The sequence below is a fragment of the Natrix helvetica genome (genome assembly GCF_964273705.1).
Source record: "Natrix helvetica genome assembly, chromosome: 14".
NCBI classification, from domain to species: Eukaryota; Metazoa; Chordata; class Lepidosauria; order Squamata; family Natricidae; genus Natrix; species Natrix helvetica.
Genome location: NC_138564.1, coordinates 6,088,339 through 6,106,116, shown reverse-complemented (window position 1 = coordinate 6,106,116; position 17,778 = coordinate 6,088,339). Strand labels below are relative to the sequence as shown.

The 17,778-nt window shown below is 43.2% G+C and overlaps 1 protein-coding gene across 2 annotated transcripts in view; it reads right to left on the bottom strand.

The window, feature by feature from the left end:
• The window catches only part of ULK1 (unc-51 like autophagy activating kinase 1), an 82,845-nt gene that overhangs the window by 26,009 nt on the left and 39,058 nt on the right, over nt 1-17,778 (bottom strand). The window contains exons 11-15 of one of the 2 annotated variants that reach the window (XM_081966869.1): nt 15,605-15,663; nt 12,164-12,295; nt 11,662-11,744; nt 10,619-10,669; nt 1,071-1,159 (exon numbers count right to left, since the gene is read on the bottom strand). In XM_081966869.1, the coding sequence (XP_081822995.1) occupies nt 1,071-1,159; nt 10,619-10,669; nt 11,662-11,744; nt 12,164-12,295; nt 15,605-15,663 (414 nt within the window). The remainder of the gene's footprint in view (nt 1-1,070; nt 1,160-10,618; nt 10,670-11,661; nt 11,745-12,163; nt 12,296-15,604; nt 15,664-17,778) is intronic. The other variant, XM_081966870.1, reaches the window with a different exon arrangement.

Here is a 17,778-nt window from a genome sequence, read left to right as displayed (position 1 = left end):
TGCTCGTATTTGCCCCCCCCTCCAGCCCCCAGGTGCACTCCAAGAGCCTCCCAAAGCTATGCATGCCTTTTTAAAACAAAAAACAAAAAACGAGGCCTGCAGAGTGCAAAACATTTTTTACCTCTTCAAAATCATCTTATAGTCTGAAAAATACGGTAATTGTAAAAAGCATTTCCTGTCACAGTCGGCCACAGTGCCTAGTTTTGGATACACACACACACACCCTTCAGGTACATTAGAAATGTCACTGGTGCATGCTGCAGGGTGCATGGTGAGTTTAGCGTACTTCAAGTCCTAAAGCCGTGATGGTGAACCTTTTGCACATCAGCCACCCGGTGGTACACAATGCCCTCTCTGGGGGCACGTGAGCTGTCACCCTAGTTCAGCTCCACCGTGCATGTGTGCGTACCTCATACTAGCCAGGTGGTTATCAGGTCTCTGCCACATATGTGCGGGGCGCATGCGTGGGTCTGCGTGCATGCGTGGGGCATCTGCAAGGGGGTGTGTGGACATACACGGGGGTGCACGCATGTACAGGGGGGACATGCGTGCATGTGAGGGGTGGCACATGCAAGGGGCCTGCATGTATGCGCAGGGAGTGGGGCGCATGCAGGGGGGCTGTGCGCCCATTGCACTTTGGGGGTTCGGGCATGCACGCATGCATTTGAATGTCAGGTTTCCCAAAAAATGCCCTAATTGATTCATGAGCCTCGAACCAAACTTCAAAAGCAAATGAGTCATTTATCAGGAGCACCATTTGGCAAGATCTTTCCGCAGTCAGATCTGAGCCTCATTTGAATTATGGCTGAACTTTGCCCCTGTTCCTTCCCTCCCCTCAGTCTGTGTCATAAATCACATTTCCCAATGAGGTGCATCCTTCCCAAGCCTGCTGCAGTAATCTGAGATCCCACTATAGCTGAAAACATGCGAGGAATGTGCTTCCCCCCCCCCCATTTCCTCAGAATGACAACTTTAGGAGTTGACATTGCACATCTGCATTCGGTCCGAAAAAGATTCGCCATCCCTGTCCTAAAGGTCTGTGGGGGGAGGGAACTGCTGAATATACTCACAGGAGGTGATGCTAAGTGAGAAGTGGAGGAACTGCTAGAAGAGGTTCCAGAGCCCATGCTTGGGTAAGAAGGCATTGGCACAGAAGCAGCTGTAGAAAAGGGGTCGGGGAGGAGGGAAGAGGGGGGAAAAGGCACATTTTAAAAGACTTCAATAGAAGAAGGTATCTGTAGCTCAGAACTAGGATGTCCTTCGTGCGCTCTGAGCTTGGTGGTTCGCTTCCAGACGTTTCACGACCCAACGAGGTAACATCATTGGTGCTAGAGAGCGTGGGGTTTGCTTGGCTGAGAGACTGGCCCAAGGACAACCAGCCAGCTGGCATGGCTAAAGTGGGACTAGAACTCACTGTCTCCTGGCGATTGGCCTAAAGTTATTCAGTTCACTTTCATGGCTTAGGCGGGACTAGAACTCACTGTCTCCTGGCGATTGGCGCAAAGTCACCCAGCCAGCTTGCATGGCTAAAGTGGGACTAGAACTCACTGTCTCCTGGCAATTGGCCCAAAGTCAACCAGCCAGCTTGCATGGCTAAGGAGGAACTAGAACTCACTGTCTCCGGGCGATTGGCACAAAGTCACCCAGCCAGTTTGCATGGCTAAAATGGGACTAGAACTCACAGTCCCTCAGTTTCTAGTCTGCTGCCTTAAGCACTAAACCAATCTGGGTCTCCAGGCAGGCGACAAATGCTTTTAATCAGATTGACTAATAACCCATAAATGAAAAAGGACTGAATAGAATAGCTCTGGAGTTTTAAATCAGAGAGGGAGGTGATTGGTTGCCCCCTGCCTGGGGCCTGACCCAACGGAGTTGATTGTCCTTTGATGTGAAGCCAAGAATCATCTAAGGAACAAATGCCGCGATCTGCCCATTAATTAAACCTTTCATTCTTCCAACTGCTCATTAGCTCCTTCCTGGCTTCCTAGCCAAGCAGATAAATATATAGTGCTTTTGACTTATTAATCCCCCACACGGAATTTTAGATCCCCAAGTCAATGTACGTCGCCCCGAGTCCCTGTGGGGAGAGGGGGCGACTAATAAGTTCAAGTAATAAATAAATAAATAATAAATAAATGTTCCATTCAAGATGCAAAATTCACTATATTTAGTCTATTCACAGTCGTGTTTTGTTTGTTTTTTAATTCTCCTTGCTTCCAAAAACCCACCCTGAGAAACAGATTAAGATGGGATTCCAAGATTTCATTCGGCATTTAATTCCGGGCGTGGGAAAATCACTTAAGGTGAAGGGACGTTGTTTGGGTTAGAAGCAGCCCAGAGAACAGAGAAAATTCACATTGAATTTGAGGAGGAACACAACCAGAGATCAGAGGACACGCTTTGCGTAAAATTCATTCTCCGGCATTTCCTGTTTAAAAAAAGATCAGAGAGCCCAGCAGCGTCTCTCCAGATGTGAGAAGACGCCAAAGCTGAGCGTTCTGAGAAAACATCTGGAGAGAACCAGATGTGAAAAGATAAGCTGGAGGGGTAGGTGCATGTTTTGAGTTGGCCATAGGTCTATCTTCACATGGATAATTAATAGAATAACAGAGTTGGAAGGGACCTTGTAGGTCATCTAGACCAACCCCCTGCCCAAGCAGGAGACCCTACACCATTTCCGACAGAGGGCAGTCCAGTCTCTTCTTGAAAGCTTCCAGGGATGAAGCTCCCACAACTTCCGAAGGCAACTTCTGTTCCGTTGATTGATTGTTCTCATGGTTAGGAAGTTTCTCCTTATTTCTAGGTTGAATCTCTCCTTGGCCAGTTTCCATCCATTATTCCTTGTCTGGCCTTCAGGTGCTTGGGAAAATAGGTTCACCCCCTCCTCTCCATGATACAATAGATCATCAGCCTGTTTTTGGATGTTTATTTTTCAAAGACTACCTTCGAAAAAAAGGAATTAAACAGGCATCTATGATACATTGAATTGCCAACCTAATTTAATACGAGCCAAAATTAGCACGCAAGGGTCTTGCAAGCATGGCCTGTAAGTAGGTTTCTCAAGCACATGGGAGGGGCAAAGATGAACAAGGAGAGATTCAACCTGGAAAGAAGGAATTTTTTTTCCGACATTGAGAGCCATCAACCGATGGAACAGAAGTTGCCTTCAGAAGTTGTGGAAACTTCATCACGGGAGGCTTTCAAGAAGAGACGGGACTGCCATCTGTGAGAAATGGTGTAGGGTCTCCTGCTCGAGTGGGAGGATAGACTAGATAGACCTACAAGGTCCCTTCCAACTCTGTTAATCTGAATCTATCTAAGATGATCAAAGGCCTGGAGACTAAAACATACGATGGGCGGTTGCAGGAACTGGGCATGGCTAGTCTAGTGAAGAGAAGGACCAGGGGAGACATAAATAGCAGTCTTCCAATATTTGAGGGGCTGCCCCAGAGAGGAGGGGGTTAATTATTCTCCAAAGCCCCCGAAGGCCAGACAAGGAATAATGGATGGAAAGTGAACCAGGAAACTGAACAAGGAGAGATTCAACTTGGAAATAAGAAGGAATTTTCTGACAGTGAGAACAATCAACCAATGGAACAGACGTTGCCTTCGGTGTCTCCTGCTTGGGCGGGGGGGTTGGACTAGATGACCTACAAGGTCCCTTCCAACTCTGTTAATCTGTTTGTTCCCATTATGGTAGACTGGTAGTCCTTAACTTCACTTAGGGAATGTTCAAAGTTACAACAACACTGAAAAAGTGACTTTATGATCATTTTTCACACATAACCATTGCAGCATCTCCATGGTCATTTGATCAAAATATAGACATGGGACCAACCGGCTCATATTTATGACGGTTTGCTGTGCCCAGGGTGAAGTGATTCCCTTTTCGTGACCGTCTGTCAATCAAAATCAACAAAGAAGCCATATTCACCTAAGAATGGTATTACTAATTTAACAATTGCAGTGATACACTTATGGCCAGTAAGGTCGTAAAATGGGGGAAAACTCACTTAACAAATTTCTCATTTAACAACGTCAATTTCAGGCTCAATTGTGATCGTAAGTTGAGGGCTACCAGGATTTAATTTAAAAAAATTTAATAGACATATATATATATATATATATCCCTTTCCTAAACTGGCTAGAAACTCTGCACCATCAATTCAGTGAAGATCTGGTCAGCTGTCTCCTTTTTCTTTGATAAGAGAGCAAAACACAACTCCGAAATCAAAACACATCGTAAGTCCAATGTTGCTTTTCTCTTTGGCTTTATTTTCCCGTTAAGAATTCAAAACACACAAGGCTCAGTTTACACAAGTATATAAATACACAAACGCGTAACAAAAATAAAGTCAGTCATGTAAACAAATGAACTACAGCCACATATCTTTTTAAAAAAAATACACATATAAAACAGGCTCCAAGTTAGCAAAACAAATAAAAAATACATAGGGAGAGGGGGGGAGGAGGAGGAAGAGGAGAAGAAGAAGAAGAAGAAGAAGAAGAAGAAGAAGAAGAAGAAGAAGAAGAAGAAGAAGAAGAGAGGAGGAAGAGGAAGGGGAGGAAGAGAAGGAGGAGAAGGAGAAAGAGAAGGAGAAGAAATCTTAGAAACAGAAGGAAAATCTGGCAAGAAGTCCTGATAATTGCTAATAATGTTTTCACATTTTTTAAGGCTGCAGGGATGAAAATATCTGGTTCTTGTATGCTGGACTATGAATGTATTGCTTATTTGGTTTAATTTATATCCCATTAATTTCTTTAGGAGTTTAAAACAACTCTCAACTTTCTTCACAACCAACTACCTTTAAGGTAGGTGTTGGGCTAGGACAGAATTATTGGTCCAGGAGAGAGTCTCCATGGTTGATGGTGGAGTTGAATATGCCTTTTCCTCCTTCATATGGATAGTCCCCAACTTACAACCACAATTTGGCCCAGAATTTCCACTGGTTGTTAAATGAATTGAGCCTGATTTTCCTGCCTTTTTTGGCCACCCTGGGTAAGGCATTCACTGCTGTTGTTAAGTGAATCGCATGGCCATTAAGCAAATCTGGCTTAAGCAAAACCGTTGCCTCTGCTCGAAGGCAGGCAGCTGAGAAGATCATGAATGGTGATCACATGACCCTTGGACCCAAGTGTGTGAATTTGGATCATGTGACCATGGGAGGTTGCAATAATCGTACATTCAAGGACCATAATGGTCATAAGATACTTTACTCAATGCTTGTATAATTTTGAATGGTCACTAAACAAATGGTTGTAAATTGAGGACTATCTGCAGTCCAACAATACCTAAGAACCTCAAGGTCTCCATCCCTGCAATCCGAGATAGGTAAATTAAAAGAAGGTTATAAGGTTACACAGGTATGAAATGATGGTTGGGTGGGAGGCCACCATACAGATGAAATTCTTGACTGTAGCTGGAGGTTTGAAAGATCTATCCTGAGTTGGATCATCTTCTCCAAGTACATCAAAACCAGGTTCTTCTCCAAATGCTGAAGACTTTTTAGCTGGAGATCTTCGGTGAAGAACATCAATGCCCTTCTCTAAGCAATGGTGGACATCTCAAATGCCATGAAGAGAAGGCACCAATGGTCCCTGCAGAAGCTGCTTTGGACAAGGAAGGGCTTCAGGAGACATCTACCTGAGAATTGACCTGATCCATTTATTCAATCACCGTCACTCTTCAATACTACCTGCAAGGATCTGACAGTCCAACCCACCTTCTTTCTTGAAATTGTCCTCTCAGTGCCTATGTCAAAGTTGGCACTCTCGTCCTCTTCCCAAGAGGTAGGTTCACAAGTGGACACATGGTACTTCGCAATCCAAGGACTTCCCAACAGCAGTTGCATGGTAAGCGGTTCTCTCAGTAACACCAATTTGCTCATCAGTGTCCTAATTAGCAGTGGGTGTAGCTTATGACTGTCTTCCTGTAAGCCCACATCACTGTCAACTCCTGAAAGATGGAGGTAAGACAACTTCTTTCCCCTGTCTTTCGCACTGTAGCATCACTCCCTTGTGTCAGTATGAAAACATTGGTGTCAGGGTTCCGAAGGATGCACTAATTAAATCATGAGCCTCGAGCCAAGCTTCAAAAGAAATCCAATTATTTATTAGGAGCAACATGTTGGCATGTACCCAAGAGAAACCAGCTTTGACCCAACATAATTTACAGCCCAAGTATGACCCTGTTTTTCCCCCCTCCTTTCCAGAATGTGTCATAAATCACATTCACCAACGGAGCACTTTCGCACGCTGTAGAGATCACACCCCTCTTGACTGTTGCAGGTAACCTGGGAGACAACCTTGAGAAAGATACACATGGAATGTGCTTCTGGTTGTGACTGTCATGCTGCTCCATCAGTTTCTCCCCCCTTGCCTATGGCAACTCAAGAGTAGGTCAGGGATTCTTTGTGAGTTGACCGTTGGCTCCCGATCTATACCCAGTTATGGGATGGACGTGACTTAGGAAGCAAAGGGACCAGCAACAGTTGCTGGTGCCGACGTTTTCGAGAACCCGTGTCCCTGGACATCTGGGTTGACGATGTTGGAGATGGTGGTTGGACCACAGGAATCCATTTCTGGTGGTTGCGAGGGTGGGTTTGTGCCTTCCGCGGAGTGAGGCTGTGTAGCTTTTCACAGGTGGTCGGTAAAGAGGGGAATGAAGGCCAAGCCAAGAAGATTCTTTCCGGCTTGCTTGAAGAGCCCTGTTGGCTCATCCGCTGGAGGTTGGGAGCAGATGGTGGCCCTGTTTGAAGAGTCTTCCGGGTTGGTATCAACGAAGGCTTGGGTTGAGAAGCTCTTCCTTGGCCAACAAACGTCTCTGGTCTGGTCGTAACCTTTGTCCGCGATGGAAGAACCATTGGGAGAGGAGGATCTCCTAACCTTTGAACATCCTTGGAACGGGAGTATGCTTTCTGCTTTGGAGAATGGCCACCCTTCTCTGTCCTACAACCCAAGGGGGGCCCTGCTGGTGAAGGCAAGGACCGAGAAGGCTTGGAGGCCACCCTAAACCAGGAGAACTTTTTTCTGCCTGCACGGGTGACACCTGAGTGCAGTTAAAGATGAAAGATTCAGTATTGGAAGAAGTGGTGATAACAGAAAGCATTCTAGACCCCTATTTTGCAACCTTAATTTTCCCAGAGGTTATCTAGCACCCTTAAAACCCAAGATATCCTTCATCCTACATATCTCCGGCTGGTTGCAGACTGCATCTTGATTCAGGCTTTGTTTAAACCACAGTTTGTTCCCACAAGCCAGTGAAAATCAGGAAACCAAGCAAATTAATTATTTCTAAGCCACCTGGCATCCTTGAGGATTGGGGCGGTGGAAAGATTGCACAAATAAATTTACAAAAAAAAAATAAAAGCAATCACGCTTATGCATCCAATTCCTGATTTTTTATCTTTTCCTTTGTAAACCAAGCTGTAGCGTTTAATTTCCCATTGAATTGATTTAATTTAGTAGTTATACTATTGATTTATAGACGTATAAGGACATCTGCACCCCATAGAAACTAAGGCCTATCCCCAGATGAACCAACCATGGTTTTAAACAAGGGGCAGAAGACATCAAAGCATACTCAGCCGAACCAATAGGTTTAAAAATAGTCCTTCTTTTCATTAAACTAGACATACCCAGTTCCTGCAATCGTTCCTCGTATGTTTTAGCCTCCAGTCCCCTCATCATCCTGGTTGCTCTTCTTTGCACTCTTTCTAGAGTATGTTGAGACTTTAGAAAGAGTGCAGAGAAGAGCAAAGAAGATGATGAGGGGACTGGAGGCTAAAACATACGAAGAATGGTTGCAGGAACTGGGCATGGCTAGTTTAATAGAAAGAAGGACTAGGGGAGACATGATAGCAGTCTTCCAATATCTCAGGGGTTGCCCCAAAGAAGAGGGAGTCAAGCTATTCTCCAAAGCACCTGAGGGCAGGACAAGAAGCAATGGGTGGAAACTAATCAAGGAGAGAAGCAACTTAGAACTAGGGGGAAATTTCCTGAAAGTTAGAACAATTAATCAGTAGTGGTACAACTTGCCTCAAGAAGTTGTAAATGCTCCAACATTGGGAGTTTTTAAGATGTTGGATAACCATTTGTCTGAAGTGGTGTAGGGGTTCCTGCCTAGGCAGGGGGTTGGACTAGAAGACCTCCAAGGTCCCTTCCAACTCTTCTATTCTATTCTATTCTATTCTATTCTATTCAATAGTTTCTATCCTTGGGCTGTCAGACTCTTAAACATAACCACAATCACTCCACACAAATGCAGAAACGTATGACTAGTATTTCTTTTTCTTTTTTCCTAATTACTTGCCTAAGGATTATTCTTTATACTATTTATGTATTTTTTTTGTATTGCATTGCACCAGTGAGGCTAAAACTAATTTCGTTATATACATGATGTACAATGACAATAAAGGCTATACTATAACAACTTTGCTTCTTGGTTAAAATCTTATTTACCAGTTCTCTCTTGATGGAGAAATCTGACCAAGGCCATGAGTATTTCTCCTTTTTAGGGCTTTTAATCTCCTTCTGAGTCTGCAAAACCGATGTACATTTGTGATTTTGAATCTCTCTCTCTGTCTCTCTCTCTCTTTTTCTCCAGCAAGCAAATGCCTGTCGCATTTAAGCATACCTTATCGTCCATTAGGTCAGCCCCAGGTGAGAAAAAGGGAGTGAAAAAGTAGAAAACTCCAACTCTAAATAAAAGAATTCTTCAAAAGCAGGTTTCAAGGACAACGCAAACATCGCATGAAATTATCCTGACCTCATTTTGAAGCTACGGCGAGAAAATATCTATGTTTTGGAAAGCTAATAAAATTATCAGACTTTATACGCCGTTGAAAACAAGAGCTCTCTAACCCATTTTTTCAGGAGGAAACAGGTGTTGTTGACCAGCATGAATAAAAGGGCTCTTTCCCAAAATTTAAGAAAGAGAGGCATAGGTACAACTATAACTAGAAAATTTGAATTTAGTTTTGTTTACTTGTCCATCAGGGGCTTGGAAAGGAATGATTGTTTTTAATCTTAAGGAGATGTGTCCAACCTGTAACCCACGGGACACACAAGGCCCTGGACAGCTGGTCAAGAAGAGACTGGACAACCACTTGTCTGAAATGGTATAAGGTTTCCTGCCAGAGCAGGGGGTTGGACTAGAAGACCTCCAAAGTCCCTTCCAACTCTGTTATTCTATTATTCACGTGGCCCCACAAGAGGATACAAAATATGTAGTAAATAAAGGAAGTTTGTTACAGGTAGTCCTTGATTTACGACCCCAATCAATCCCAACATTTCTGTCATTAAGCGAGACATTTGTTAAGTAGATTTTGTCCCGTTTTACAACCTTTTTTTGTGCCACCAATGACAAGCGAGTCACTGCAGGAAGGTTAGGTTAAGTGAATCTGCCTTCCCCATTGAGTCTGCTCGTCAGAAGGACACTGCAACCGTCATAACTATGAGTCAATTGCCAAGCACCTGAATTTTGATCCTGGGGCCATGGGGAAGCTGCAACGGACATAAGTGGGGGAAAATGATCCTAAGTCACATTTTTCAATGCCGTCGTAACTTTGAACGGTCACTAAAGGGTTTGTAAGTCGAGGACTACCTGTACTTATCACACATTAGCTTCTTGATATGTTTCGTGTGCGATCCAAGACAATTCCTCTTCATTCAACAAGCCAAAATGTCACACAACCACAAACTTAAACATTCTTAAACGTTTTCTTAAATCTTAAAACATGATTAAAAGGCAAAGGTTCCCCTCGCACATATGTGCTAGTCGTTCCCGACTCTAGGGGGCGGTGCTCATCTCCATTTCAAAGCCGAAGAACCAGCGCTGTCCGAAGACGTCTCCGTGGTCATGTGGCTGGCATGACTCAACGCCAAAGAAGCACGGAACGCTGTTCCCTTCCCACCAAAGGTGGTTCCTATTTTTCTACTTGCATTTTTTACGTGCTTTCGAACTGCTAGGTTGGCAGAAGCTGGGACAAGTAACGGGAGCTCACTCCGTTACGCAGTGCTAGCGATTCGAACCGCCGAACTTACTGACCGACAAGCTCAGCGTCTTAGCCATTGAGCCACCGCGTCCCTTTTAAACGTGATTATCCCTTACCGCAATCTTAAACATGATTATCGCTTATATCTTTTATGTACACTGAGATCTTATGCGCTGAAGACAAATTCCTTGTGTGTCCAATCACACTTGGCCAGTACAGAATTCTACTCCATTCCATTCTTTTCTATTCCTAATAATTCCCACTTTGTACTCCTATTCTACTCAAATGCAAGAGACCAGTATTTAGTCCTAATCAGCCAACCTTTCAAACCATAAAGAGCAAAATAAATAAAAAAAAATTTCAATGTTTTAATACAGTAAACTGCCCGCAGTTCGGTTTCATTATGAAAGGGGCGTCAAATAAATTCAACAAGTAACTAAACGAATAAAATCTCCTCTAGTAACTATTAGCAGATGGGAGAAGGCCGTTTCTCCCTTAACCCTCTCAGAGGGAAAACCAGGAAAACGTGTTAAAGCTCTCATCGCTGAATTCGCTTTGCGTGTGCCTATCTGTTATGCAGTGACATATCAACCCCGAAGGGAAAAAGCACGAAAAAAACTTACATTTTTTCATAGAAGTACTGGCATCCAGGAAGGGGTGGTGGAAAAATTCATCTAAAAATAAAATAAAATCAAAAATAAAACATTTTTTAAATTGTTTTTAAATACAAACAATCCATCTTCCATTAAACAGTGTGTCACGTAGATACAAATATCTTGTGCAATAACAATTAAAATTTACAACCATACTCATTTTTTCCCTGCTCTTGAATTAATACTGATATACATAACATATCTGATACTATAACAATCCACTTCTTAAATTGTTTAATTCTATTAATATATTTTCTATGTTTCACTAATCTACTTTCAGTTCTAACTTTCATATTTGTTCTCTAAACATCGGTAGAATAGTTCCCATAGACTATAATATTCAAGGGACGTGGGTGGCTCAGTAGCTAAGACACTGAGCTTGTTGATCAGAAGATCAGCGGTTCGGGAGTTCGAATCCCTAGCGCCGTGTAATGGAGTGAGCTCCCGTGACTTGTCCCAGCTTCTGCCAACCTAGCAGTTCGAAAGCACATCAAAAATGCAAGCAGAAAAATAGGGACCACCTTTGGTGGGAAGGTAACAGCGTTCCGTGCGCCTTAGGCATTGAGTCATGCCGGCCACATGACCACGGAGATGTCTTCGGAGAGCGCTGGCTCTTCGGCTTTGAAACGGAGATGAGCACTGCCCCCTAGAATCGGGAACGACTAGCACATATGTGCAAGGGGAACCTTTCCCTTTACCTTACTAGAATATTCAGTTTGCTCCTTCTCTTTAATTGCAAGTGTCAACCTATTCATTTCTGCACATTCTAATATTTTCCTGATCCCATTCTCATCCGTAGGAATCTCTTCCCTTTTCCAGTGTTGTGCAAATACAATCCTAGCTGCCATTATTACATGAAGAGTCAAATATACGTTCTCAGTCAGAAGTTGGCTTTACGAGGTGATTTCAGTTTGTTTTTGAAAGGAAAAGAAAGAGAAGGCAAGGAATGTAAAATAAACTGGCGTGCCCAGGTTTCCCCCTGTAGATTTAAGCAACGTCGAAATGCTTCTTACCAAAATCCATTCGGTCTTTGTAATTTCGTTGCAACAGCCCTAAGAGGAGTTGTCTCAAATGGGCAGAGGTTTCCCTTGGGATGCTTCAAAACAAAAAAATAAACAACAGTTTTAAAAAGGAGGAAGGTAAAGCACGCTCATTTTAATATTTCGGATGCCTAGTAATACACATACAAACACATGTACCCACTAAATATGTAACATTTCCAGAATGCAGAATAACAGGGTTGGAAGGGAAGGAAGGATGGAAGGCTGAGTCAACATTGAGCCGGTCAGGATCGAACTCCTGGTAGGCGGCAGAATTAGTCTGCAGTAATGCATTCTAACCACTCTGCAGGGAGGGAGGGAGGGAGGGAGGGAGGGAGAAAGGAAGGAAGGAAGGAAGGAAGGAAGGAAGGAAGGAATGGGGAGCGATTGCTTCACAGTGCATTTACAGCCCTCTCTAAGAACTTTACAGAGTCAGCCTCTTGCCCCCAACAATCTGAGTCCTCATTTTACCGACCTCGGGAGGATGGAAGGCTGAGTCACCCTTGAGCTGGTCAGGATCGAACTGCTGGCAGTCGGCAGAGTTAGCCTGCAATTCTTCATTCTAAGCACTGCGCCACCTCTGCAACCATTTTCTTTCTTCCCAGCACTTTTATAGTATAAACATATACAGGGAGTCCTCATTTAGCCTCTAGAATGGGGACTAGCAACTCAGCTGTTAAGCGAAGCGGTCACCTAAGTGAAACCGCAACCCCCGCTTATGATCTAACTTCAGCTTTACTTTGCTTTATGGAACGTTGTCAAGGCAAGTTTGGGTCACAAACGTTACTTTTACATCCCTTCCATGAATCCAAATGGTCACTAAAAGAGGCAGTTGCTAAATGAGGACTCTCCATACCGCCATCAAGGTTTTTTTTTATTTAATAACAAGATTTTTTTAAAAAATAGCAAAATAAACAATGCTAAACAGACTCATTCTCAATCTCTCCTGCCGGAGATGGCATGTTGGTTTAAATCACATATTTGTAAATAATAATAATAACAACAACAACAACAACAATAATAATAATAATAACAATAATCAATAATAAATCAATAATAAATCAATAAATAAATAATAATAATAATAATAATAATAATAATAATAATAATAATAATAATAATAATAATCTCCAAAGCAAACCCACATCTTAAGGGGACATTAAGCAAAATGATCCAACTTCTGGTCTGATTTATGGGGTGGGGGCACGAGGAACTCCCCGCACCCCCCTTTTTGCAAATGACCCAAAGGAGGGGGACCACGAATATGATCTGCCTAACGACCAGCTGGGTGGGCGTGGCTAGGTGGTCATGTGATTGGGTGGGTGTGGCCAACTCAGTGTCACTCACGTCAAGGGGCGCCTCACCAGCCTCTACTCTCCCCTCCCCTCCCAGCCACTCCTCGCATGCCCTCCTGAGCTCCTTAGGGCCCCAACAGCTGTTGGAGCTAAGCAGCCACCAGGAGAAAGAGTTGGCAAAACAGCTCAGTTCCAATTGGATCTGACCGAGAAGGAGGCTCAGCAGAGGCACCTCACCGAGGACTAGGAGCATGGGCTTTCCAAGCAGAGGGAAGACCTACGGGAGTGCAAGGCCAGGTACCGGCACCTGGAGGCTCAGTGGGCTGAGATGGTCAGCCAGTTCCAGGCCATGATGCAGTCCCACTGGAACGAGGCCCTCTGGCTCTTTGCCACCAGCGGTGCTTCCCTCCAGCCTTCGCCCAAAGTCCCCCCACCAGGAGGCTGAAACAGACCCCAAGTCGGAATTTCTGCCACCCTCCGACCCCCACAAAAAGATCCCGAAGGGGGAGACTCTGCAGCAACACAAGCGTTCATTGCACGTATCCATCCCAGGGGCCGTAGTTTGAGGACCCCTGATTGAGTGCAATATAAAAAATGCAAATAATTTTTCTGCAGACCACCAACATTTTCTCGTGGACCACCAGTTGGTGACCGCTGACCTAAAGGCCACCTAAAATCGGTCACAGGTTGGCTCACAAAACTTTGGATCCATCTCAATGGCCCCTTCAAAAGCTTTCCACCCAGGAGGTTTTAATCTGATCAAAAGACAAAATGATTAAAAGTACGCAGTGACCCAGCCAATTAACCAGGCTTAATGCCCTTTAGTTTCTTCCAAAATGAAATGGAAAAACGTCACCGGCATCAAATCAAATGAAATTTAAATTGCATATTTGGCTAACCTCGGCTTCCTTCTTGGCCTGCAGCCAACAGCATGCTATTACAAGACCGGCAAAGTCATTCCCTCTGGCTCTGCTTCCATCGACTAGCACAGGGTTTTGAACATTGGGTAATAAAGAAGGGACCCTGGAGGTCTTCTAGTCCAACCCCCTGCCTAGGCAGGAAACCCTATACCGTTTCAGACAAATGGCTATCCAACATCTTCTTAAAGACTTCCAGTGTTGGGGCATTCACAACTTCTGGAGGCAACTTCTATTCCACTGATTAATTGTTCTGACTGTCAGGAAATTCCTCCTCAGTTCTAAGTTGCTTCTCTCCTTGATTAGTTTCCACCCATTGCTTCTTGTCCTGCCCTCAGGTGCTTTGGAGAATAGCTTGACTCCCTCTTCTTTGGGGCAGCCCCTGAGATATTGGAACACAGCTATCATGTCTCCCCTAGTCCTTCTTTTCATTAAACTAGACATACCCCATTCCTGTTTTTTTTTCAACCTTAGCATTGTTAAGATGCATGTATGGACTGCAACTTCCATAATTCCCCAGCCAGGACATTGGCTGGGGAATATTGGTAGTTGAGATCCACCCATCTTATCCCAGAACTGCCTCACAGCAAGATAAGTGACAAAAATTTAGGTAAAGGTTCCCCTGGCATATATCTGCTAGTCATTCCTGACTCTAGGGGGCGGTGCTCATCTCCGTTTCAAAGCCGAAGAGCCAGCGCTGTCCGAAGACGTCTCCGTGGTCATGTGGCCGGCATGACTAAATGCCGAAGGTGCACAGAACGCTGTTCCCTTCCCACCAAAGGTGGTTCCTATTTTTCTACTTGCATTTTTTACGTGCTTTCGAACTGTTAGGTTGGCAAAAGCTGGGACGAGTCACGGGAGCTCACTCCGTTACGAGGCGCTAGGGATTCGAACCACCGAACTGCCGACCTTTCTGATCGACAAGCTCAGCATTTTAGCTACTGAGCCACCGCTTCCCTTAGGCAAAAATTTAATAACAAAACAATTGAAATCTTAAAACAAGGGGAATTCTGGGAATTGAAGTCCACCTGTCTTAAACAAGCTGGCTGGGGAATTCTGGGAGTTGAAGCCCACCCATCTTAACATTGCTCAGTTTTAGAAACCCTGCTCTAGCACGTAAACCCGCCTTCTAGGACTCCTCAACAAACCATAGTTGCCACAAACCACGACTCAAATCCTGAACAAAAAAAGCTTGCCGCTCCATCTAAAAATTCCCTTTTTCTAAAACTTCTCATCCAAGACCGCCATACGGGCTCAGCACCCAGTGCAGCCTTTTTAAGATGAGCCCGGGAAAACGTGGCGCACGGAGAACTTGGATTTGTTTTGGGTTGGGAATAAAGGAAGGAAAAAAATAAACAAAACCCCCGAGAAGCTTTGTTACGCTTGGCCAAAACGAGTGGCTCTGGCAAAGGTTTGGGATCCTCGCCGCTCTGCTTTTTTCTCCCCCACCCCGCCGGCTTGAAATATTTAGACCCGGCGAGGTCAGCCGGGGTAACCAAGTTGGCGTGCCGTTTGCCGGTATCCGTCATTCCTAGCTAGAGAGCAGAAAAGGAGCGCTGCCAAGTGCTTGCTAAACCGGGCGGCAAAGCACATGAGAGGACAGGTGCCGACTGAAAACACAACAAGGAACAGGCGGTGAGAAGAGGGGAGGGAAGGGGAGCGGGAAGGAGGGGAGAGGGAAGGGAAAAGGCCTGGAAGACTCACTTTGGCACCAGCAACTTGTTTTTCTCGTAGAAGAGACGCAGGTCTTGAGGACTGCTGGCCTGCAGAGGGAGGGAAAGGAGAGGATTAACATGGATCTCAGCTCACCGCTCGGTTGCAACGCTGGGTTCAGACCGCAAAAGTCAGCCCGTCCATCCTGGAGGTCCATCAACCAGGGGAAATCTCACCGAGGGATTTGGGGAGGATGAAATGAGGTGCTGATGGGCATTCATCCCTCTCCTCCCTGATTTCCTTTCTTTCTTTTCTCCTTCCTTCCATCTTCTCTCATCTATCTATCCACCCGTTTACACATCTTTCTACTCATCCCTCTACCCATCCACTCACCCGTCTATCCATCCATCCATCCACTCATCTATCTATACATCCACCCACTCACCCATCTCTGTCTGTCTGTCTGCCCACCTACCTACTTATCATCATCCTCTTTTAACGATCCCATCGTCCCTTGCAGGGTGGATTCTGGGCAACTGAATGGAGATGATTATTTACTGGCCAGATGCCCTTCCTGTCACCAATGCGGAGTTTTTTTCAGCAGATATATTCTTTTTTTTTAATTAATAAAATTTTTATTTTCAAACAAACACAAACACACAACACATGTAACATAAAAGCCTCTTCAACTACATACAGTGTGTCGATTGGTTACAAGGTCTTTGTGCGTCCTTTCCATAGTCATCTCTTGAATGTTATCAAAATTCACATATTGTCAATCAAGATATCTTTGTATACATTGTTATTATGCTTCCTTTGTTTGATTATCACTATTGTCTCTCCATTTTAGACAAGGTATACTAAATAGATAACCATTAATATTATAATGATTCATTGTATCATCTTCAATATATCCAATAATAAAGGGTTATTTTTTTATCCTATTCTTTCTATCATTTTAGCATTGATAACATTCTCTAATAATTTTCAATTCCATGTTTTTTTCCCCATGATTTGTATCATCAATCTAATGTACATGTATACAAATTGTTATAATTATTAAACATCCATTAAGCCTAGCTATATACCGCCGGACGAATTAGTGATAAAAAACACCTTGGATTGTGCAGAGATGGACAAATTAACCCTAAAATTAAAGGACAAAGAAGAATCGGAATACTACGAAATTTGGAATAAGTGGTATGAATGGTTGGAAAATAAGAAAAATAATTAAGCCGAAAACAATATACATAAACATAGAACTGTATATAAAAGTGGGTAAATATGTAAAATATCATAAAAATGTATAGATAAGATGACATAATGATTGTAATATATGGTAAAGAGAGGAAAACATACATAGATACGATGTAACATTGTACAAACTGTTGATATAAAGATTGTAATATGTGATGAAAAGACAAAAACAATAAAAATTATTTTTTTAAAAAAGCCTAGCTATTATTACATCCTTTCAACATAAGGCATATTAAATTTGAAGTAAATTTATATTATGACACTTTATTACATCATCCTGAAATCATCCAATGATATTACATCTTTATATTCTATTCTATATAGAATTGTTTATCTTTTATAAAAAGGCTTTTCAACATCATCTCCATAATCCTCACTTACAGTATTGTATAAAATTTCATATTATCAATCTAGTATGTATACATGCTTTGTTATCATTATTAATCATTTATTTAACTATAGCTATTATTACATTGTACATAGCACTCAAAATTTAACTACATTTAACTAAAATTTATTGTGACATTTCATTTCATCATCCTTCCAGAAATAGTGTAGTCCAATATCTCTTGCCATTTGTAAAGTCTGCATTCTAAGTGTTTTCTTGATAAGTCTTATGTGGACTTCTCTTAAGAACTTGTTGTCCATTGCATGTCTTATAAGGATTCGAAACCGTCTATCTGCTCCTTTTATCAGCTTAACTTTTGTTATCATTAGTGCTTCTGCTGAGATTACTCTCATTATTTCTGCCAAATTTTCTCTCCTTTCTTCATCTATGTTCTGACATCTGAAATAAAGTTATGGTTCATCGATCTCCCCTTTCCATATTTCACACTTGTCATTTCCCTCCACTCTCAGTTTGCTGTCAGTGTCAACAATTTTCTTATCACTTTCATATGTCTCTGTGATTTTTTGAGCTCTGTCCTCAAACTTCATCACTGTCCCCGTACTTTCTGTATTTTGATCTA